Source organism: Ornithorhynchus anatinus, chromosome 2 (assembly GCF_004115215.2).
Source record: "Ornithorhynchus anatinus isolate Pmale09 chromosome 2, mOrnAna1.pri.v4, whole genome shotgun sequence".
Lineage (NCBI taxonomy): Eukaryota > Metazoa > Chordata > Mammalia > Monotremata > Ornithorhynchidae > Ornithorhynchus > Ornithorhynchus anatinus.
The window spans coordinates 86,835,204-86,858,585 of record NC_041729.1 but is presented as its reverse complement, the minus strand read 5'-3'; the positions used below and the strand labels follow the sequence as shown (position 1 = coordinate 86,858,585).

The following is a 23,382-nucleotide window of genomic DNA, read 5'->3' as shown; positions in this document are numbered from 1 at the left end:
GAAAAATGTACAGTGTATTCATCATATCATTTGTAAAGAAGGATTCTGAGGTTTTCAAAACTGAAAATATGGTCCTCAAAAAGCATTCTTGGTTCACCAAAATTGAAATAGGGTAATTTAGTGTTTGCGTCCAGCTTTCAAGGATTTTACTGGAAAAGTCCTTTTGGACTTAGATTGGTGGTGGTGTTTTGGATTGAGAAAGAGAGCTGCTAATGGATTGGCTTGGCGGACTTGCTGCACTTTCTTAATAATGCAGTCACTTCCTATGTAGCATATAGGCACTGACGAAAGTCTGTCTAAACTCTGCAGAAGTGGGCATGGAGCTCCTTTCCCAGCTGGCTCAACTAACTGGGGCATCCTTCAGAACACCTGCCGGAATAGCGACTGGATCCTATCAACGCGGTAAGTAATGAGGAGAGCTGAGAGCATGGAAAATGCACTCACAGAACATACATCGTGGCAGCAGTAAAGATTAGATGAATAAATTAAAGAAGAGAAGGAGCATGGCCTAGTGGATAGAAAATGGGTCTGGAAATCAGAAACACTGCCACCATTTGTCTGTTCTATGACCTTGGGCTAGTCATTTCACTTCACTGTGCCTCAGTTATCTCATCTGTAAAACTGGGATTAAGACTGTGAGCCCCTTGGGGGACAGGGACCATGTCCAACCTGATTAGCTTGTATTTACACCCCAGGACTTAGTACAGTGCCTGGCACTTAGTAAGTGCTTAACAAATACCATTTAAAAACAAAAAATAACTGTCTTGCTTTTGCATAGTCCTGCATTAAAGGAAGAGTGGGTGTTTATTTCATATTTATATATGCTGTGTGACTCTGACAAATCACTTCTCTGTGCCTCGGTTACCTCATTTATAAAATGGGGATTAAGACTGTGAGCCCCATATGGGACATGAACTGTGTCCAACCTGATTAGCTTGTTACTGCCCCAACATTTAGTACAGTGCCTGGCACATACAAAAGGATTAGGGGATAGTGTGTGTGTTTAGAGAGAAAGGGGGGGAGAGAGAGTGAAAGAGTGAGAGAAAGAGAAGGGTCTGGGAGAGGGAGAGAGATTACTAGGCTCCTCTTACTCCCTACTCCTGATATAAGTAAGTGACTCCAGGAATTGGTCTTTCAGTGTTGGCTGAGGCAGCATTGGCATTCAGTGGCAGCCCCCCATGTGTCTGAGCAGCTCAGGCCTTCAGCTGCCCCAAAGTGGATCATAGCACTTGCCTGAATAGTTAACCTCCATGAGCGTTGTTATTCCTCAAAAAAAAAGGATTTTGATAGTAATACTTATATTTTTCAAAAATATAATGCCACCTCTGAACTTTTTACATAATCTTTGCTTCCAAATTTCCAAAGCGCTACATAAAGTCTTATTTGAATGTTCTTGTAAACATGCTGCATTATTATCATATGATAAGAAATAGTATATGGACATACTTGATATTGTTTCGTTATAGGAAGAATTGTTGATGATCATTATAAAGACAAGAGTCCACTTTAACCTTGACTTATTAAGAATTAAGGAGGAGAAATCAGAGCTAATCATACTTTACTTAATCTACTGTGGACAGATTAATTAAGACTGGTCTAAGAGATATAAAATAACCATGTTCTTATATCAGGAAAATGCATATTTTTCCTGAAACCTTCTTCTTCAGACCAGCCTTGCCCTAAGTGAACTAGACACTAAATCAAAGCAGTCCCCACTTCAGTAAAGTATGAGAGCTTTCCCCAGAGGAAAATAAAGGAAAGTAAGTTTTGTACTGGTTGTGGGGGATAAAATGCTCCATATGGCAGCAAGAGAAAACATAATGAACCTAGAGTACCTTTGACACTGAAACCACAAATTGGTTTGCAGTTCCTATATCTATGTTATCAAATTGGCAGAGAGGAGCCCCATGGGGCACATGGACTATGTCTGACCTGATTAGCGTGTATCGATCCTAGTGCTTAGTATGGTGCCTGGCATGTAGGCACTTGACAAATATTATTAAAAAAAAATTTTCTGATCTCAGATGGGCAGGCTGGATCTCCCCACACAAACTCTCCCTAGGAAAGGCTTGCTTGGGTCTCGGGGTTACTCTCCTCAAACCGTACTGGCTCCGCTGTGTTTCGTCCCTATCATGGGGGGATCAAGTTGCCAAAATCATTTACTTGCAGTTTCTTCAGAACAGGCAGGGGTTAATGTTCTTCCAGGGGACCACCAAAAACCATCTAAAGGCTGCTTGGACCTGAGTAGAGACAAAATAAAAGCTTAGGTAGGGAAGTCCTGGACAAGAGGAATCCTGTTTCTAACTCCCAATAGTCAGTGCTTAATTAGAGACAGAAGAGTTGCTGGGGCTTTGCCAACTACAGCATTTCTGCATTTTCAATTTGGAACAACTTAGTATGGGCTTGGTGCTGTCATTTTCAGCAGAGAGACCAATACTACATATTCAGTCGTAATAATGTTAGTTGAAGGAGTCTCATACTGATAGAGTGCCTTTGGAGAGGGAGTCTTTGCGTGTGAATAGGGCGGGGGCCTACAGGGCCTACCGGGGCCTCTTCAGCCACACATGCACCAGGAGGTGAATGGCACCTGGAGTGCTGGGGGTCCTTAGGATTTTGTTTGTTAATTTTATGCTATTATGTGCTTACTATGTGTCAAGCACTGTTCTAAGCCCTGGGGTAGACACAAGTTAATCAGGTCAGACACAGTCCCTGTTCCACATGGGGCTCACAGTCTAGGTAAGAGGGAGAACAGGTATTAAATCTCCATTTTAAGTTGAGGAAACTGTGGCACAGAGAAATGAAGTGACTTGCTCAAGGTCATACAGCAGACAAGCAATAGATCTGGAATTGGAATCCAGGTCCTCTGACTCCCAGGCCTGTGCTCTATCAACTAGGCCATGCATGAGAGGCAACTCTCTTTCTCTCTCTCTTTTTCTCCCTCTCTCTCTCTATTATATATACATGTATATAATATATTTCTCTCTGTCTCCCTCTCTGTGTATACATTAAATGTTTATAAATATAAAATTTTAACGTAATTTTTACTTTTCTAACGAAAGTGGAAATCTTGCTCCAAAGGTGGCAGGGTTTTAATTAGACTTGCCAAGCCTAAAGATGTCAGGGTTATGGACTGCCCAGTTTGACTCCTGTGGAGCCCTATCAAGCTTTGAAGGTGCTCATAATACCAATGTGTCAGAAAGGATCAACATTTGGAATGAACTCACCTAGAAATGTTCAGAATAATGACTTAAGCTGAATTGGGGTTACTTGTAAAATGTCATTATACTGTGTTGGAAGAATTCAGCTCCGGATGTGACTTATAACTAAGGGAACTTTTAACCAAGGGGCCAGGAAGAGTGGGATTTATTCTCACCGCTATTCCTGTCCCAGAGCCTCCAGATTTGGCCATATATGCTGCCAAATTAGCCACTGTTTAATTTCTTGATTAAAACTGCATTTGTTAAACCTATTAGCATCCAGCCAGGAGGAATCTGGCTTTTGGAATGAGTTTCGGTGCCCTTCATAAGCATCAATTTGTCTCTCAGAAATCAGTCTGCTGATGCTTTTCCATCCCCCTCAGTAAATCATTCCATCAGTGCTATTTCTTGAGTGCTTACCATGTGCAGAGCACTGTACTAAATGTTTGGGAGAGTATAGTCAATATATCCCTGTCCTCGCAGACCTTACTTACAGTGAAAAGAATGATTAAACCTGATTTGAGTGGGAGCTGAATTTTGGGGGGGGGGGGGGGGTAATTTCAACATAATGAGAATTTCCCCAGTGTTAGACCTCCCAAGCAGAATCCTTATCAAGAGGAGCAATTGTATGTCAGTTTTTAGTGACTGGCTCGGGCAAAAACCTGGTCAGGATCCCTCTGCCACCTACTTCAGCGAAGTGAAACTTCACACATGGAATGGGCTGGCGGAACTCGTGGAAGAGACCTTGCAGTTGGTCAGGAAGCAGTTAAGGCCCCATTTCAAGGAGCTTCAGAAGAACCTGAGTGGCCGGATTATTGGTAAGATTTTCTTTTGCTGTCCTATTGCAATTTTACTAATAGGTTAATGGCATAGAAGGTAGTTACTAAAGAAAGTCCCTGGAAAAAGAACTCACTGAACCCAAAGAAAAAATTCCTTCTTGATTAAAAAAAAAAAAAATCAGTCCCCTTGAATCCAATTCCTCCTCCAGTATCATCAAATAATATTTATTGAAATTCATTGGCCTGAATAAGTATGATATCCAACCAAAAGATCACTTTAAACACCATGTTCCTTTATCATTCTAATCACATCTCCAATTTTCCCCAAATCTTTGTGGTTCCTGGATTTTCACTAAGTTCAAGGATGCCCCCATGATACCCTTCCTTCCATACCATTGACCTTACTGATTTCTTTCCAACATTTTGCTGACATAGCATCCTTCCTCATCTTTTCTCACTTTTACCTATAGCTTATCCTCTTTCCACTGATGACTGTCTTCTTGACACTCCCTTGAATCAAGGAAACACATTCTAAGACTGCTCTTCAATCTAACCTTTCTTCTTTTCCAGTTTTGCTTGAAATAATCACTACTTGACTGTTGTAGCCTTCAATTCTGGCCTTTTTCCACTTTGTGCACATTATACTCTCAGCCCAGACATAAATAAGATAAGGGCTAGATGAGCTGGCTCAGATATTTATTATTCTGCATAGATATGAACCTGGCTACCACCTACCATTGGAGAAGAGCCCACAACCTTGCTGACTTCATCTATTATAATTTCACCTTCCCCTCCCTCAACTCCCTGTAAGGCAACTGACTGCTCTCTTCTTCAATTTCCTATCCCACTGTCTCACATTCCCTATTGTTTCAAACCTCACCCACTGGGTTTATCTCATGTGGATAACTGCCAGCTTCTCTGTAGTGATCTCCCCACCCTCTCTGCCTCCCTACTACAAGGCATTCTAAATTCCTTTAACAACACTTTTTTCCTGGGATGCTTCAGACCTTATCAATCCACAGTAAGCTTATTTTGTGCTGAGCACTGTATTAAGTGCTTGGGAGGGTATAATAGAGTTAGTAGGCAGGGTCCTAGAGGAGTTTACAATCTTTTCTTACCCTATTTGAATTGCTCTACTATAGGAATCAAAATGAAAAGGTCATTATGGGCAAGGAATATGTCTGCTAATTCTGTTGTATCATACTCTCCCAAGCTCTTATCTCTGCACATAGTAAGTGCTCAATAAATGCAATTGATTGATTGAAAACAAAAACTCATTGTTGGGCCTCACATCCCCCAGGAGCCATGGGAGCAGTAGATTCTGAGCTGGAGCCAAATGCCCTCTTTGGAGCTGGCCTGGGTTTGCCCATGACCCATGCCCCGCAATAATTTCTCTTGAAACCACTTGGCACCCAATCAATCAGTGATATTTGTTGAGCACTTACTGTGTGCAGAATATGGTTCGAGGCTCTTGGGAAAAAACAAGAGAATGTCTCTCTGGACTAAGCTCGTCATGGGCAGGGAATGTGTCTACCAACTCTGTTATATTATACTCTTCCAGGCACTTAGAGTGCTCTTCACATAGTTAGTGCTCAATACATACCATTGATTGACCGAACAATACAGTGGAGTTGGTGGACGTGTCCTTGTCCACAAGGAGCTCCCAATCCAGAGGGAGAGGCAGACATTAAAATATCTTAGTAATAGGGGAATGGGACAGTTTAGGGATATGCACTTGCGAAGGGTGGGGGTGAATATGAAGAAGAAGAAATAATTTCCACTTCTAACTCAGGGACCTACAATCAGTCGGTGGTATTTATTCAGTTCAGATTGTAAACTCCTACTAGATTGTAATCTCCTTGAGGGCAGGGATCATGTCTACTAATTCTGTTGTATAGCACTCTTCCAAGCTCTTAGTACAGTGCTCTGGACAAAGAAAAATGCTCAATAAATTCCTTAGAGTGATACCATATGCAGAGCGCTTGGGGGAGTACAAGAAGTCACAGTACCTATCTTCAGGAGATTTACAATCTGCACATTATCGTGTTGACTTCCTTTCCAGCCAGGCTAACTTCCTTCTCCTCACATAGTCCACACACCTTCTCTACCTTCTGACTCCAACTCTTCACTAAGGCCAACCAGGGCCAGACTTTGACCTACATGGACCCTAAGGGGTAAATTTTAAAAGTTTCCTGACCCATAACATTTTAAGGTTTATTCTAACAGCAAGAAAAATACATTACTACTTTTGAAGATAAAATTTATGTTCACCTTGACTTAGTCATGTGTATTATTTATGTGTGGGGGAATTTTGTCCTATATCAAATCAATTAATCTATTTTCTCTCAACTAGAGAGTCCTCATCACGTGAGACCCTGAGCCAAACCTAATTTAGCTTGTACCTTCGCCTGGCATTAAAGCCAACCCTTCTGGGGCTGCCCTTTTCCCTGTCCTTCCCTTCAACCGGCCCCCTACTCTGTCATCTTTCAGAGCTCTGCTAACCAGTTTCTTTTCCTCCTTCCATGTCCTGACACTGTATGTGCCGCCTCTCCTCATATGTGTTCACCTCCCCTGCTTTCTCAGCTTCGGTTGTGAGCTCGTCAAAGGCAGGCACTATGGCTCTCCTGTGTTATTCTGAATCCTCACGTGGCCCTGACCCAACCTGATGCCACGGGAGTGTGCCCAAACCGCTCTTTGAGAACGAGGCAAGGAGGGCCCAAGCCATCTGTGTTATCAGAAGGGGCGTTCTCATATTCCTTAATAGCATTTTTGCCCCAAATAAATGGAAAACAGACCTGAATGTACTACTTCCTAGCACTAGTTCAGACCTTGGGAACTCATAAAATATAGTTTGTCGATAAAAGTGCTAATGGACTTCGACTGTTTTCATCTAGGAACTTTCACAGCTCTTTTCTTTACAAGAAGAGAAAATAGGAAGTGGCAGCCCCTGGCCACTCCTTAGAGTGGGCAGAGGCTGCTTCATCCCACATGGATGCTTTGCATCCCTTGGCTTTGTTTACTCACCCTACTGGGATAGCAACCTCCCACTCCAATGGCTGACATGGCTTTTGACCTCACGTTCCTCTGCAGGCCAGTTCCTGTTCGATTCCCTGAGCGTGGCTCGTGTTAAGACTCTTCGAGAAACGGCCGGCATTTTAGTTGATGGATTGGTTGAGCTCTCTAAAGAAAAGTCTGTAAGTGTTTTTTTTTAAAAAAAATGCCAGTGAACAATTCTGAAACCTGTCCTCACTGAGGTGAGAAGTCAATGCCTTTGGGAGGAATTTATCATGGATGATTAGTCAGCCTGAAACTCTGCCAGAACATGGCCAATGACAGATGCCCTTGTTCCTTGTTAAGATTTGTCTGGATTGGCTCCACGGTTTCCTGGTCATGCACTGGTTGGGGAGTACTGACCTGTGATGTAATCCTTCCTCCCATCCCGATTCTGCTGCCCTCCTCCCTCAGCCCCCAGCTTCCCGCCCTGCCTTCCTCCTCTCCCTTGATCCTGCTGCCCTCACTCCTCAGTCCCAAACCTTCCACTCTGCCCTCTTCCTCTCCCATGATCCTGCCGCCCTGTCCCCCTGGCCACTAGCCTGTTGCCCTCCCACCCTGCCTTCCTCGTGTCCCCTGATCCTGCCACCCTCCACTTCAACCCCCAGCGCTGCCTTCCTCCAGTTTGCTGATCCTGCCACTCTCCCCCTCAGCCTCCAACCCCTAATCTTCCACCCTGCCACCTTCCCCCCTCAGCCCCCAGTCTCCTACCCTGCTTCCCTTCTGTCCCCTGACTCTGTCGCCCTAGCCCTCAGCCTCCAGCCTAACACCCTGCCTTCCTCCCGCCCCCTGATTCTGCCACCCTCCCACCTCAGCCCCCAGCCTCCCATACTCCAGTTCTCCGATCTTGCTGCCCTCCCCCTTCAGCCCCATGCCTCCCACTCTGCCTTTCTCTCATCGCCTGATCCTGCCACCCTACCTGATCAGTCTCCAGCTCCCAGCTTCTCGCCCTGCCTTTCTCCTGTCCTCTGATCCTGCTGCCCTCCTCTTCGGCCCCCAGCCTCCAACCCTGCCCTTCTCTTCAGACTCCAGCCTCCCACCCTACCTTCCTCCCATCCCCTGATCCTGCCACACTACCCACTCGGCACCCCGCCTTCTGCTGCTGGTGATGCTGGGCTGGGGTTGCCCAAATTCTGTGGAGTCAAGGGAAGAAAAAAAACAATGTCAGGGAAAAAACTCAGGCCCCATCTTCCAGGGCTCCATCTTGGAGCAAGAAAGAGATGGGCCACCTTCTCCTGTCTGCACCCTGTCCCCTCCTGTCCCCCCTCCCCTGCCCCAAACTGACCGGTTCCACAGCTTCATAGAGCTGGAAGTATCAGCTCAAAGGCAGGGGTCAGCAGGAGCCTCTAGAGAAATCCGGGCTGGCCAGGCTCCAAGCCAGGAACCCTGGGAAAATGTCCTAATCCCAGCGTGGGCAGGGAGAAATTCAATTCGGGGGCAAAGATTGACTGAATACGACATCCATGAAGGGTGAGGGGATAGAAGGCAGAGGTAGTTGTCCGCAGGGCCTATAGAATGTTTTCAGAGAAAATCCCGAGCAGGGAAGCAGGAGATGGATGCTCACAGCCCAGACGATGAATCCTGGGAAGCGTGCTCTTTCCTCTCTCCCCTCGCTCCAGCCACTGCCTATCCTGCGGCCCTGGGATAGGGAGTTGTGCTCTGTGGCCTGGGGGGTGCAGGGGCGTAGGATGGATTCCCCCATGCTGACATCCATATGGGCCCCTGGCAGATGGTGGGTGGAGGATTTAGGTGTGGGCGAGGGGAGGGCAGATGGGTTAGAGGAAATCAGACTCATTTAGAAAAGCCAGGACTACAGGAAAAAAAACAAACCATGTTTTTCCTTTCCCTGGAGTATCTCTTTCTCCATCTCTGTCTCCCTATCATTTCAAAGGCCTTCGAGCAGTGGTGGCTTTCTTTTTGGGTATTTCAGGAAAATCCTTTGGAATTTTTATCGTATTTCCTGTTGAAGAAAGGACAAGGTAGAAAGGACAGAGAATTTGAAGACAATGCTATCCTGACAGAATGTGACCCAGAAGCGACTCTAAATTCGCTCCTCCAGGTATAGGTGCCTTGTGTTTTCAGTGCCTTCACTTCCCCAGTGCCTGCCTCTTCCCCCGCCCCACATAATCTCCCCTCAAGGGACCTAAATCCAGGCAGTTAACGTTCAGCCTCCCACCCCCTACCTCTCCTTGGGTCCTTCTGGTCCCAAACTGGAGGCTCTAGTTGCCTCCTCCTCCTACTGCGGGATTATCTAGGAATGCCTCGAATTATCTAGAAATGATAAGAAGAACCAGGCCTCAAAAACCTCTGATGGTTGCCCAGGTCTTTCCTCATCAAGCCGAAACTCTTGACCACCGGTTCTAAGGCACTCAATCAGGAATCTCCCACTGCACCCCATTTATCAATCAATTGTCCAATAGCACTCACTGAGCATCTATTAAGTGCAGAGTACTATACTTAGCACTTGGGAGAGAATAAAGAGCTAAAACAACCCCTGTTTAGACTCTAGCTGGGGAAACAAATAAATTACAGCTAGGGAATAGTAACAGAGTCCTGCATATATGCACATAAGCACTGCAGGGGATTGCTAGGAATTTAAATGCCTTGACTTTGGGGGATGGGGTTCTGAGGAGCTGAGGGGGTAACTGGGGATATGGTATTTGTTAAGTGCTATATGCCAGGCACTGTTCTAAATTCAGGTCCCACATGGGGCTCACAGTCATAATCCCCATTTTACAGATAAGGTAGCTGAGGCACAGAGAAGTGAAGTGACTTGCCCAAGGTCACACAGCAGACTAGTGGAGGAGCCAGAATTAGAACCCAGGTCCTTCTGACTCCCAGGTGGGTGCTTTGTCCACTTAATTATGTGTCAAACACTGTTCTAAGCACAGTGGATAGAGCACAGGCCTGGAAATCAGGACCTGGGTTCTAATCCTGAATCTGCCACTTTTCTGCTGAGTGATCTTGGTCTAGTCACTTAACTTTGCTGTGCTTTAGCTACCTTATCTGTAAAATGGGGATTAAGACTGTGAGCCCTATGTGGGACATGGAATGTGTCCAACCTGATCAGCTTATATCTACCCCAGGAGTTAGTACAGTGCCCAGCACATAGTAAGCACTTACCAAATACCATAAAAAAGGGTGGAGGTGGATATAAGCGAATCAGGTTGGACACAGTCCTTGTTCCCCATGGGGCTCACATTCTAAGTTGGAAGGAGAATGCACATTTCATCCCCATTTCATAGTTGAGGAAACTGAGGGAAAAAGAAGTTAAGTGACTTGCCCAAAGTCATACATCAGGCGTGTGGAGGAGCCAGAAGTAGAACCCAGGTCCTCTGACTCCTAAACCTGTTCTCTTTCCACTCAGCCACTCTGCTACAGTTGGGAGATTAGAGATTGATTACATCCCCTCCACGAGACCGTCCCCAAGTAACCTCAGAAGGGTTTGGAAAATGGGGAGAGCTGTGTTCTGTCAGACATGAGGAGAGGGAGTCCAATCAATCAATCTGTGGTATTTTTTGAGTGCTTACTGTGTGCAAAGCACTGTACTAAATGTTTGGGAAAGTACAATACGACAGAGTTGGTAGACACCATCCTTGCCCACAATGCCTCATTGTGGGCAGGGAATGTGTTTGTTTATTGTTGTACTGTACTCCTCCAATCGCTTAGTACAGTGCTCTGCACACAGTAAGCGCTCAATAGGTATGATTGAATGAGTGAAAGAGATTACATTATACAGTCTACAGATATTTAAATAGAATGGAAAAGGGAAAATAGAGTATCAAAATATATAAGCAAGTTCTTCGGGGCTGATATATCAAAGTACTTAAGAAGTATTAATAATAACAATAATTATAGTACTTGTAAAGGACCTACCATGTACCAAGCACTGTTCTAAGCACTGGGGTAAATACAAGTTAATTAGCATGAGAAGCAGCATGGCTCAGTGGAAAGAGTACAGGCTTGGGGGTCATGGGCTCTAATCCCAGATCCGTCACTTATCGGCTGTGTGACTTTGGGCAAGTCACTTAACTTCTCTATGGCTCAGTTACCTCATCTGTATTAGCACTAGAATAGAGATTGGCACATAGTACGCGCCTAACAAATACCATCATTACTTTATTAAGTTGGACACAGTCCCTGACCCACATGGAGCTCATAGTTTAGGTATGAGAGAGTACAGTTTAACCCTGCATTCGGAGTTGATGCAGAGGGGAGGGTGGATTCTAACTTCTCTGTGTCCCAGACTCCTCATCTTTCAAATGAAGATGAAATACTATTCTCCTTCCTCAATAACAGTAATAATAATAATAATAATGATAACAATAGGCATTTGTTATTATGTGCCCAGTATTGGACTAAGTGCTGGAGTAGATACAAAATAAGGTCAGGGACAATCCCTGTCCCACATGGGGCCCACTATACTTAAGACTGTCCCAGTGGGACCGATCTGATTGTCTTACATCTACCTCAGTGTTTAGTCCGATGTTTAGCATTTAGCAAGCGCCTAACAAATGCCACAAAAATAGTAATGGTAATAACAATAATAATAATAATGATGTCATTTAAGTGCTTGCTATGTGCCATGCACGAGGGTAGTTCGAAGATAATTAGGTTCTGTGACCTGGTCTGGGAAAGACTGTGAGCCCGTTGTTGGGCAGGAATTGTCTCTATCTGTTGCCGAATTGTTCATTCCAAGCACTTAGTACAGTGCTCTGCACATAGTAAACGCTCAATAAATACGATGAATGAAAGGTCTACATGGGGCTCACAGTGTAAATACGAGGGAGAACAGGTAGATGACGGAACTGAGGCCCAGAGAAGTTATGTGTCTTCCCAAGGTCACATGGCAGACAGGTGGCAGAACTATTATTCATTCATTCATTCATTCATTCAATATTTATTGAGTGCTTACTATATGCAAAAGCACTGCACTAAGTCCTTGGGAGAGTACAATATAACAACAGATACATTCCCTGTCCCCAATGAGCTCAAAGAGAACCCAAGTCCTCACTCCCAGGCCCGTGCTCTTTCCACTAGACCAAGAGGGTTCTCTTATCATATCACAATACGTTACAATACGATAATTACAAATGCCGAATCCACCTCATATTTTCCTACCAGATGTCATTAGGAAGAGCTGTCCAAAACTCGTCATATGCCTTCAAAGAGAAAGTGAAAATTTGAGCCTCACTGTTGGAACAATCAGATGTTTTTGCTGGTGAAATTGGCTTTGTAGGTTAATAACAAAACCCTAACCCTAATGGCAACTGGAGACAAACCCTTTCCGGGACCTCCACAAAAGATACTTTCTGCCTAGGATCCTCTAAATAATCCCCTCTCCAAATCCACAGTCAACTGGTTGTTTTCCAAGTCTTTTCAGCTGGGAACCGGGCCTACCACTCTGAAAACTCCGCTGACCTTTATTTGAACAAAATCGGTTCCTGGCAGAATAAAATGCTTAATGGTTCTTGGCTCAAAAATATATCATTGTTGCTGGAAATGTGGATTTCCTGGTGCTCTAACTACATACATCATGGGCTGGCGTTAAGTGAAGGGGCCTTAGACTCCTGTATGCTGAAGAATTCACCATGACCTTTTTGTTAAATTAGAAAAACACATTTCAAATTCCCATCTATTTACATATGACTTAATGTCTAAGCTACACCAAACCACAGAATCTTGAGGTGATTAATCCTGCCACCACAGCTCAGGCTTACATACTGATAAAAAGGCTTTAAAAATATCTATATTGAAATGGAGTTTCTCTCAAACCTGGGTGTTTTTCATGCTGGAAGTGACTGGCTAAATGAATTAAAAACGAATGGGAAAATATGCACTATTTTCACACACAAAAACTGACGGTTCAAGAGCCAAAGAAAAAGGAAAATGTTGAGGCCAAGCAACCAGGTCCAGTTGGATAGATAAAAAGGGGAAACGGTGACGTAAATTTGCATCCGAGAATGAAACGGAGAAGATTTTTTTAGATCGTCTTCTCAGAAGGTCCCTCTGGCTTACCAAAGCTGAGCAGCGTTTTTCTTTTCCAATGATGATGCAAATCAAAGGAGGCTCAAAGGAGGTTGAGGCAGATCAGGCCTGGCAAGATTTGATTACTTCAGGCTTCACTTCATTTGGCTTCTCCGTTTTAATGTGACGCAACAGAAGTTGGAAAGTGAAAAGGCTCTTAGGAGAATAGAGTCTTGCATGCACCAGAATGACAGATACATTTGTTAAAAATGTTACTATATTATGCACTAAAGTTCACAGTTTAGCATTACAGCATAAACCATATAAACCACCTCATGATTAAAGTCTCCGTTTAATTCTCAGGAAGGAAATGTGATTGAAGATCATTCTCGTAGCAGAAACCGTAGTAAAAGAGAAAATGAACTTAAGTTTGAAGTGTTGGTGGAACTGGTAAGCCTAATCCCTTGATTATTATTATTATTATTATTATTATTACAAGTGGTATTTGTTAAGTGCTTAGTACAAGTCGAACACTTTACTAAATGCTGGGGTAGATACATAATAATCAGGTTTGGACACAGTTCCTGTCTCACATGGGGCTCACAAGTACAAGGGGAAGGGAATGCAGTTATTGAATCCCCATTTTACAGATGAGAAAACTGAGGCAGAAGAGTTAAGCGATTTACCCAAGGTCACACAGCAGGTACATGACGAAGCTGGGATTAAAACCCAGGAATGATTGCAGAGGGACAGTGGGGCGTACTGGGAAAGATGTGTCCATGGGAGTCGCTTTGGGGCGGAGATGACTCGACAGCATAAGACAAGACCTCTGACTCCCAGGCCCATGCTCTTTTCACTAGGCCACATAAAGTGCCATTCTCCCTGACCCTCTAACCTGATTTGTCCCTGTCTTTGATCATTCTCTTTTCTGCAGTTCTTGCATGAAACTCTTGAGAAGCAGTGTGGCCCAGTAGAAGGAGCATGGGCCTGGGAGTCAGAGGACCTGGGTCCTAATTCTGCCACTTGTCAGCTGTGACCTTGGGCAAGTCACTTAACTTCTCTGCGTATCGGTTACCTGTAAGATAGGAATTAAGACTGTGAGCCCCATGTGGGATCAAACTGGGTCCAACCTGATTATCTTGTATCAACCCAAGCGCTTAGTACATTGCCTGGCACATAGGAACCATTAACACCCCTCCTTCCCCCCTCCCATTCCCACAAAAAACCCTCTTAGTTTCCAAAACTGAAATTGACCTATTAACAGGGGAGCTGGCATTTACGCACCATTTACATTCACCAGAAGAATCAGTTCTACCCCAGGCCTGGAACAAAGTAGGCTGGGAAAGATGGGTGAGACTCAGACAGACATATAGGTTCTGAGCTATAGCAGAGCAGGCTGTCTCTACTGGGCAGATTGCATATTCATTCAGTAGTATTTATTGAGCGCTTCCTATGTTCAGAGCACTGTATATCATGGCCTAGTGGATAGAGCACGGGCCTGTGAGTCAGAAGGTCCTGGGTTCTCATCCCCGTACCTTCTCTGGTCTGCTATGTGACCTTGGACAAGTCACTTAATTTCTCCGTGCCTCAGTTATCTCATCTGTAAAATGGGGATTAAGATTGTGAGCCCCACGTGGGAGAAGGACTGTGTCCAACCTGATTACCTTGTATCTATCCAGCCCTTAGCAGGGAATGTATCTGTTTATTATTATACTGTACTTTCTTTAGCACTTAGTACAGTGCTCTGCACACAGTTAAGTGCTCAATAAATATGACTGAATGAATGGCGCTTGACACATATGAAGCACTTAAATACCATCATCATCATTGTGAGCTTTTTTTTCCCCCCCGTTGTTATATTTTACTTTTGTAATTCCCAATATTGCTGTAGGCTTGTGGTTGATTTTCCCCAATAAGGTTTGAACCATTCTGGATCTCACAAAGAATGCCTGCTGCCTGGGAGCAGCCGGATTCAGGCTCCTCTGTCAGAACCACGGCGGGAGCACGGAGGAAGAAGCCTGCTGTGGTTGCTGGGGGGGGCAGGGCAGGAGTTCACCTTTAAAAAAGGCACGTTATGACACCTGGAGCCAAGAAGGAGCCACATTCACCAGAAGAAGGGAGCAAAGCTTCAGGATTTGTAACTGGAAGACAGTCAGGAATGCACAGTGTAAGAGGAAACAAGGGGAAAGGAAAGGACCCGAATGCGAAAATAAAAGCTCCCTCCTAATACTGCTCTGCTTAAGACACACACTTTGAGAACCAACAAGTTGTCTCTGTCTTCTAACTTTCACTAACACCACTAGGGTGATGTGTGGAGACAGTACAACAGTTGATTTGTCCAATTGCACAGGGCCAGTTATTAGGAGCGTCTACTAGGCCAGGAGCACGCAGGATAAAGTGAAATGTTTGCTACTTTTGAGCGTACTCCTAAACGTAACATTTTCATTCAGTAACTGTGCAATTACCTACATGCCTGTTGACTTGCCAACTTTTCCTGTCTGTTGTGATGTTGAATTGGAAGGAGCGGAAGCTTCAGGAAGACGCTGTAGAAAAGAGAACCAAAGTTGTCGGGGAACTCTTGAAAAGCGAGAGGACGTACGTGCAAGTGTTGGAAATAGTGAGAGATGTTTACGTTGCTCCACTGAAAGCAGCTGTGGCATCCAACAGAGCCATCCTCAATGCAGCGAACATCCACATCATCTTCTCGGATATCCTGGGCATTTTAGAGCTCAACAGGTAGGGAATTAGCATAGCCTAATGGAAGAAGCACGGGCCTGGGAGTCAAGGGGCCTGGGTTCCAATCCTGGCACCATCACTTGTCTGCTCAGTGACCTCAACTTCTCTGTGCTTCAGTTACCTCATCTGTAAAATGGATTAAATCCTCCTCCCTCTAACTTCAGACTGTGAGCCCCATGTGGGACAGGGACCTTGTCCAACCTGACTAAACATTCAATTGTATTTTCATTCATTCAATCATACTTATTAAGTGCTTACTGTGTGCAAAGCTCTTTTGTATCTAGCCCAGTGTGTGGCACTTAAGAAGTACCTTAAAACCCCCCACAAAACAACAACAACAAAAACAGACCTTAGATGGCTGCCTAGACACTATTCAAAACCAAAATGATCAAAAGTGCACTCACTGATAAGCCTAGTTATTAAAACTAGAAGCAGCATGGCCTAGGGGAAAGAGCATGACCGTGGGAGTCAGAAGGACCTCGGTTCTATCCCAGCTCTGCCACATGTCTGCTGTGTGACCTTGGGCAAATCACTTAACTTCTCTGTGCCACATCCCCTCATCAGTAAAATGGGAATTGAGACTGTGAGCCCCATAAGGGACATGGACTGTGTCCAACCTAATTACCTTGTTTCCACCACAGTGTTTAGTACAGTGCCTGGCACACAGTAAGCATTTAACAAATACCGTAGCACCCGCTGCCCCGGCAAAAAAACCCCTCCTAACCCTTACCATAAATCCCTTCTCTAATCCTACCTCTATCCTTGGTCCAACCGAGGAAGTCAAAGAGTTCATTTTGATTTCTGAAGATGGAAGTTAATGGATTTAAATGGTACTTAGTTGTTCTAGCATTTTGGATACTCCATAAAAGTCTGATTTTGGGGGTGGGAATCTATATCTCCATTACTTAAATCCAGGATGGGCTAAAAACTCTACCATTTCCCTGCTAAATGTTACATTTTATTCTTAGCCCCAATGTGGGTAAGAGCCCCTGAAACTTCAGACGGTTCACTCTAGCTGGATCAGCTCTTGTTCTGGGGAGCTGCTGGGGTTCAAGGACATTGCTGGCTGGGTCTAACTGGATCCTCTGGAATCCTAAGCATTATTATCATTATTATTATTGTATTTGTTGAGCACTTACTCTGTCAAGCACTGTTCTAAGAGCTGGGGTAGATACATTGTCATGATGATCAGTGGTATTTATTGGGTGCTTACTGTGTGTAGAGCACTGTATTAAGCACTTGGGAGAGTCATTCCCTGCCCACAACGAGCTCACAGGCTAGAGGGGAAGATAGACATTAATATAAATAACATATCACCAGCAAGCTACCTACTCTCGGACATGCTGTGACCCTGCTGAGGGACTTGCTAGCAAGCCTCCCATTGTGGATTTAAAAGGGTGGAGACCACATCTTGGCTAGATTTCACTTGTCTTTCATGTGTTGCAGCCATTTTTTAGATGAGCTGACAGGAAGACTCCAGGAATGGGGTCCGGCTCAATGTGTCGGAGAAATATTCACAAAGTTTGGAAGCCAACTGCACACGTATACCAGTTTCCTCAACAACTACTCTGTGATTCTGAAATCCATCGATAAGGTACAAATGAAGGAAAGATTGGTATGTCATTGTTGTGTTCACTTCAGCTGGGAAGGGAAACTGATCCCGAGCCTATCTCCATCAGAAAGGGCAACAGTTCCTAAGAACTTAACTTCTCTGTCTCTCAGTTACCAGCTCTGTAAAATGGGGATTAAGACGATGAAACCTATGTGGGACAGGGATTGCGTCCAACCTGATTAACTTGTATCAAATAATAATAATAATAGTGGTATTTGTTAAATGCTTATTATGTGCCAGGTACTGTACTAAGCACTGGAAGGGAATAGAAGCAAATCATTTTGGGCACAGTCCCCGTCCCATATCGGGCTCACAGTCTTAATCCCCATTTTACAGGTGAGGGAACTGAGGCACAGAGAAGTGAAGTGACTTGCCCAGGGTCACGCAGCAGATAAGTGTCGGGCCCGGGATTAGAACCCATGAATGACCTTCTGACTCCCAGGCCTGTGCTCTATCTACTAGCCCTTGCCTCTTCATCTCAGCACCTAGCACAATGCCTATACATAGTAAGCACTAAATAGATACCATAAAATTATTTACATACACATACACACACTTTTCTCTTGATCTTTCCCCACTGTTCACCTCTGAGTTTCTGCACATAAATATATGGTGAAAACTCTTCATAGCAAAGCTTCTCTGTAAGAGAAATCTCCCTGAAACCACTGTCCAACAACACACTTGCTCATTTAATACTTTCAAAAGATCTCTGCAAATTGGACCCTGCTGTTTTGTTACAACGATTTGAGGTGCTAAGCCAGTATCTGTTAAAAATAACAAATGGGAAAGGAAGGATGTTGAGTGGATTAAACAGTAGACTGGAAAGCCTGGAACTATGATTCCTCTTCAGCTATTACCATCCTTTGAGCCTCAGGACAAGTCCCTAACCATAACAAGTTTGAGACTGCTATGAGAGCTAAGTAACAAAAACTTTAAATCGCAAATCTCTTTGCAGATAGAGTTCCAAAAACCATTTTGATTTTCACTGAACAGTGGATTCAGCCAGATATGATTTATGCTTTCCTTGGGCTTTCCTTAGGATTTCATTTGCCTTGTGCCTTATTTTTCCCCTACCCAAGGAAAAAAAAAAAAAAAAGGCCCAGAAAAGTTGACTTCTAGGTTGGCCTGGCTGTGCTCCCAGAAAGGAAGGATAGCATTCCTTGAAGTTGTTGATCAGATACAAGAATGAAGCCAGGAGGATCCACTCAACAGCTGTTTGGTGGCAGCAAAGGCGAAATGGCTTCTGACCTTTTCCTTGCCCACTTGCGCAGCTACTTGGCACTACACCCCCTGAGCCCATAACAGTCTCCTTCTCATCCTCCCCGACCCCTACCTCCCACCACAGTTTGTTAGAGGGAACATCTTTGTTTTTTTATATGGAGGATAAAGCCTTCCTTCCAATTCTGTTGCCGAATTGTACATTCCAAGAGCTTAGTACAGTGCCCTGCACATAGTAAGCGCTCAATAAATACTATTGAATGAATTGCCTGGGAAAATCTGTTGCATCACCCAAGTATTGACAAGCCATCTACTCTTTTCAGTGTAGAGAAAGGATCCCCTTATTCCGTGCCTTCCTGAAGAGACACGATCAGACGATCGCTACTAAAATGATGAGGTAAGAAGAGGGGTGGAATCCAGGGCATCACATCGCACCCTCAACCAAGCTAAGCTCAACCCTAAGGGCCTGCAAACATTTAAGATGAATTAAAATTTAAATAAAAACGATGCAGCACTTTGCTTTCTTCCCACCTGATTTTAGCTCCACAGCTCAGCTTGAAGTCTCAACACTTAAGCTCAGGATGAGCAGTCCTAGATGCTGGTACTACTAGTTGGCCTTTTCCTCTATTGAACTTCTTCTGGCTACGACCAACTATTCCTCAGTTTAGGGTCACTGTGAATTCACTCTTAGCTGACGTGATGCTAACTGCTCCCATGCGTCAGTCAATGACAGCAATATCACAGCACTAACTGAGCCTCAGCTTCTTGACTGCCACATAGGTTAACGCTGAGCCACAAGTTAGTGCTTTTTGAGGGTGAGTGGAGTCGTTCTCATTCATTCATTCAATCAAATTTTTTGAGCACTTACTGTGTGCAGAGCACTGTACTAAGTGCTTGGAAAGTACAATTCAGCAACAGAGACAATCCCTGCCCAACAACGGGCTCACAGTCTAGAAGGGGGTTCTCCCCGGCCCAGAACCCCAGCTATTCAGCCACTATTTTCCCCCCAACCTGCCCACGCTCTGTAAAGTGTGCAAAGCCCAGTGAAAGTACGGGGACTAGTAGGTTTCCTGAAACTCTGAATGGCTGAATTTTATTAGGTGGATTGGGCTGTTAGACCCTGACCCCCCGGGACAAGGACCATGTCTGTTCTGACTGCATGTTTAGCACAGTACTTGGCATAGAGTAAGCACCCAAGTGCCACAATTATCGTGATAAAATGCCACCCTGGAATTTGGGCAATCAGTTCTGAGGCGTAGTTGCCCATGAGAACAGGCTCTGTCTTTGGTTATTTATAGCTTGCAGGAACTTCTCTTGTATCCAACTAAGAGATTTGAGGAGTATATCAACCTGCTTTACGCCCTGAGACTTCACACTCCTTCGGAGCACGCCGACCGGGAAGATTTGACTACTGCAATCGAGCAGATCCGAAAGTACAGGGGTTTCATCGATCAGGTTGGTTGTAAGTTCTCCCTTACTTCTATCCTGACCCACTTACAAATGCCTTGAAATTCTATATTTGCCTCTTGGTCTTTGTCCTCCTGGGTTGATATTCCTTTCAATTCAGCACCTTCGTTTCTAGCAAACCACCTTTCTTTCAAACGTCAGGATGGTAGCCTATAAAAATCCAGAGTTGGCCTACCTGTTGGGTAATTTCAGAGTAATATGCAATTGTCTCCAGCTAATCTGATCAACCCACACCACTGATCTTCTCACTGGAAGTCTTTGGGCTGTCCCTTCAGGGCTGGAGCAGGTTCAGTACACACTTACTTTAGATTGCAAGCATTTTAGGAACTAAATTCCACATAGTCCTTTTAACCCCACCCTTCCTCGCTGCCTTTTTCTCTTTTCCTAATCCCACAGCCATATATATCTCTTCCCAGTGTCACAGTTGTGAATAGGACAAAAAACATGTAAGCTTGGGGTAGCATCCTGATGTTTCCTTGACTCGTCTCTCTCGTTCACCCCACACATCCGTTACCAAGACCTGCCGGTTTCACCTTTACAATATCGCCAAGATCCGCCCTTTCCTCTCCACCCAAACGGCTACCTTACTGCTACGGGCTCTCGTTATATCCCGACTAGACTACTGTGTCAGCCTTCTCTCTGACCTCCCTTCCTCCTCTCTCGCCCCGCTCCAGTCTATTCTTCACTCCGCTGCCCAGCTCATCTTCCTGCAGAAACGATCTGGGCATGTCACTCCCCTTCTTAAACAACTCCAGTGGTTGCCTATCAACCTCCGCTCCAAACAAAAACTCCTCACTCTAGGCTTCGAGGCTCTCCATCACCTTGCCCCTTCCTACCTCTCCTCCCTTCTCTCTTTCTACCGCCCACCCCGCACGCTCCGCTCCTCCGCCGCCCACCTCCTCACCGTCCCTCGGTCTCGCCCATCCCGTCGACCCCTGGGCCACGTCCTTCCGCGGTCCCGGAACGCCCTCCCTCCTCACCTCCGCCAAACTGATTCTCTTCCCTTCTTCAAAACCCTACTTAAAACTCACCTCCTCCAAGAGGCCTTCCCAGACTGAGCTCCTCTTCTCCCTCTACTCCCTCTACCACCCCCCCTTTACCTCTCCGCAGCTAAACCCTCTTTTCCCCTTTTCCCTCTGCTCCTCCCCCCTCCCTTCCCATCCCCTCAGCACTGTACTCGTCCGCTCAACTGTATATATTTCCATTACCCTATTTATTTTGTTAATGAATTGTACATTGCCTTGATTCTATTTAGTGCCATTGTTTTTACGAGATGTTCTTCCCCTTGACTCTATTTATTGCCATTGTTCTCGTCTGTCCGTCTCCCCCGATTAGACCGTAAGCCCGTCAAACGGCAGGGACTGTCTCTATCTGTTGCCGACTTGTTCATTCCAAGCGCTTAGTACAGTGCTCTGCACATAGTAAGTGCTCAATAAATACTATTGAATGAATGAATGTTTCAATTTTCGATTAAAATGTAAACTTTCAAAGGTCATTACAAAGCAATCTTGGTCTTAAATGCATATAAGGTAGAACTTCTGCAAAAACAGGGTAAATTAAGTTTCTGGTTTTTGTTTTTAAATTCGGACTCATAATAATAATAATAATGTTGGTATTTGTTAAGCGCTTACTATGTGCCGAGCACTGTTCTAAGCGCTGGGGTAGACACAGGGGAATCAGGTTGTCCCACGTGGGGCTCACAGTCTTAATCCTCATTTTACAGATGAGGGAACTGAGGCACAGAGAAGTGAAGTGACTTGCCCACAGTCACTCATCAGATTTGAAAAAATAAGACTCTCTCAAATCATGTTTTTAAATGTGAACGCATTTTGTAAACTTTCAAAAAAAATTGGTAATTAAGTTTCGTATAAGGAAATTGTGATTTACCTGAGTGTCTAATATTTGTTAGTCCATGGTCAGCACCCTGTACTGCTCTACTCTGCTGAGCAGAACCTACCAGTACTTCTCCCTGCATCAGTCCCCAAAACTCGGTCATTTTTCCGAGTGTATAAATAACCACCTTGTTTTCCAGTTGAAGCAAAATGTCAACAAGAAGGATCAAATGTTAAAAACACAACGAATCATCTCTGGATGTCCTGTAAGTACGGGTGAACCCCGAATGTTGTACTCTCCCAGGTGCATAGTAAAGTGCTCTGCACACCATCAGTGCTCAATAAAGACCACTGTCCCACTGATCCGAACGATGACAATACATAAAATCCGGTGATGTTACATGCTAATAGCGGTTGTAGCCCAGGATAATAATAATAATACTGTTGGTATTTGTTAAGCACTTACTATGTGCAGAGCACTGTTCTAAGTGCTGGGGTAGATACAGGGTAATCAGGTTGTCCCATGTGAGGCTCACAGTCTTAATCCCCATTTTACAGATGAGGCACAGAGAAGTTAAGTGACTTGCCCACAGTCACACAGCTGACAAGTGGCAGAGCAGGGGTTCAAACTCATGACCTCTGACTCCCAAGCCCGTGCTCTTTCCACTGCTGCTTCCCATCCACTGGACCAGCCCAGTGTTACCTTCAGTCACTGCCAGGCATCAGAGCTGGAACCACTCTGGGGTGTGTGGGGGTGGGAGGGCCTAAAATGATGCCATAAGTGCTGGGAGGCACCAGCAGGGACAAAGGGATTTGCAGGGAGGAGCTTCAGAGCCAGCTGGTCAGCAATTAGAGAGGTAACTGGGTCAGGCCCGGTTGGCTCGTTGACATTTGGGGCAGGGAGGTGGGACCAGAACTCCACTATCTCTAGCCATCAGGGTCCTCCTGGGAGGCCCTCACATTTTACCAGAAGCGGGTGTGTGGTGGCACACGGCTTGAGCATCAATCACACAAAGCTCTGGGCACAGCTGAATATTGGCGTGGCATCTAGAAGGAGCTATGTTTGGGATACACAAGATTTAAGGGAGTCTTCAGAAATGATAGCGAGGAAGGGACCAGTGTATCTTTTAATGACCCCAAAGGCTCGGTTGTCATGCTGGGGTTGACTCTGGAATGGGAAACTAACAAACTACATTTTAGTCTGTGGGAAAACGCCTCCCTCAAGACGATTCACGACAAACCCACAGTTTCAAGGAACGTATTACACATGTATCGTGGGTGTGCCTGTACAGAAGTTCAGGTAAGAGGATCTCACTCACATTGGTTTTGGCTTTTGCCATGATGATCTGGCTGAAGATTTTACTGCTCAGTAAATTGAAGTTAGCTAAGATCTCACTCACGTGGGTTCTGGCATTTAAACCATTGCCCAGATTATCTGCCGGATGATCTTCCACAGGGTATTTTCAGTTAAACAAATCCTCCTGCTCCACACATTTCTCTTGCCCACCTCAAACATGGCCGGA

General features: G+C 44.9%; 1 protein-coding gene across 1 annotated transcript in view; it reads left to right on the top strand.

Moving 5' to 3' along the window:
• The window catches only part of ECT2L (epithelial cell transforming 2 like), a 68,319-nt gene that overhangs the window by 39,912 nt on the left and 5,025 nt on the right, over window positions 1-23,382 (top strand). Inside the window, 10 exon segments of the mRNA XM_039911167.1 lie at window positions 310-402; window positions 3,833-4,015; window positions 7,067-7,170; window positions 8,958-9,086; window positions 13,358-13,444; window positions 15,516-15,730; window positions 17,177-17,324; window positions 18,884-18,957; window positions 19,859-20,015; window positions 22,060-22,125. Coding sequence (XP_039767101.1) covers window positions 310-402; window positions 3,833-4,015; window positions 7,067-7,170; window positions 8,958-9,086; window positions 13,358-13,444; window positions 15,516-15,730; window positions 17,177-17,324; window positions 18,884-18,957; window positions 19,859-20,015; window positions 22,060-22,125 — 1,256 coding nt within the window.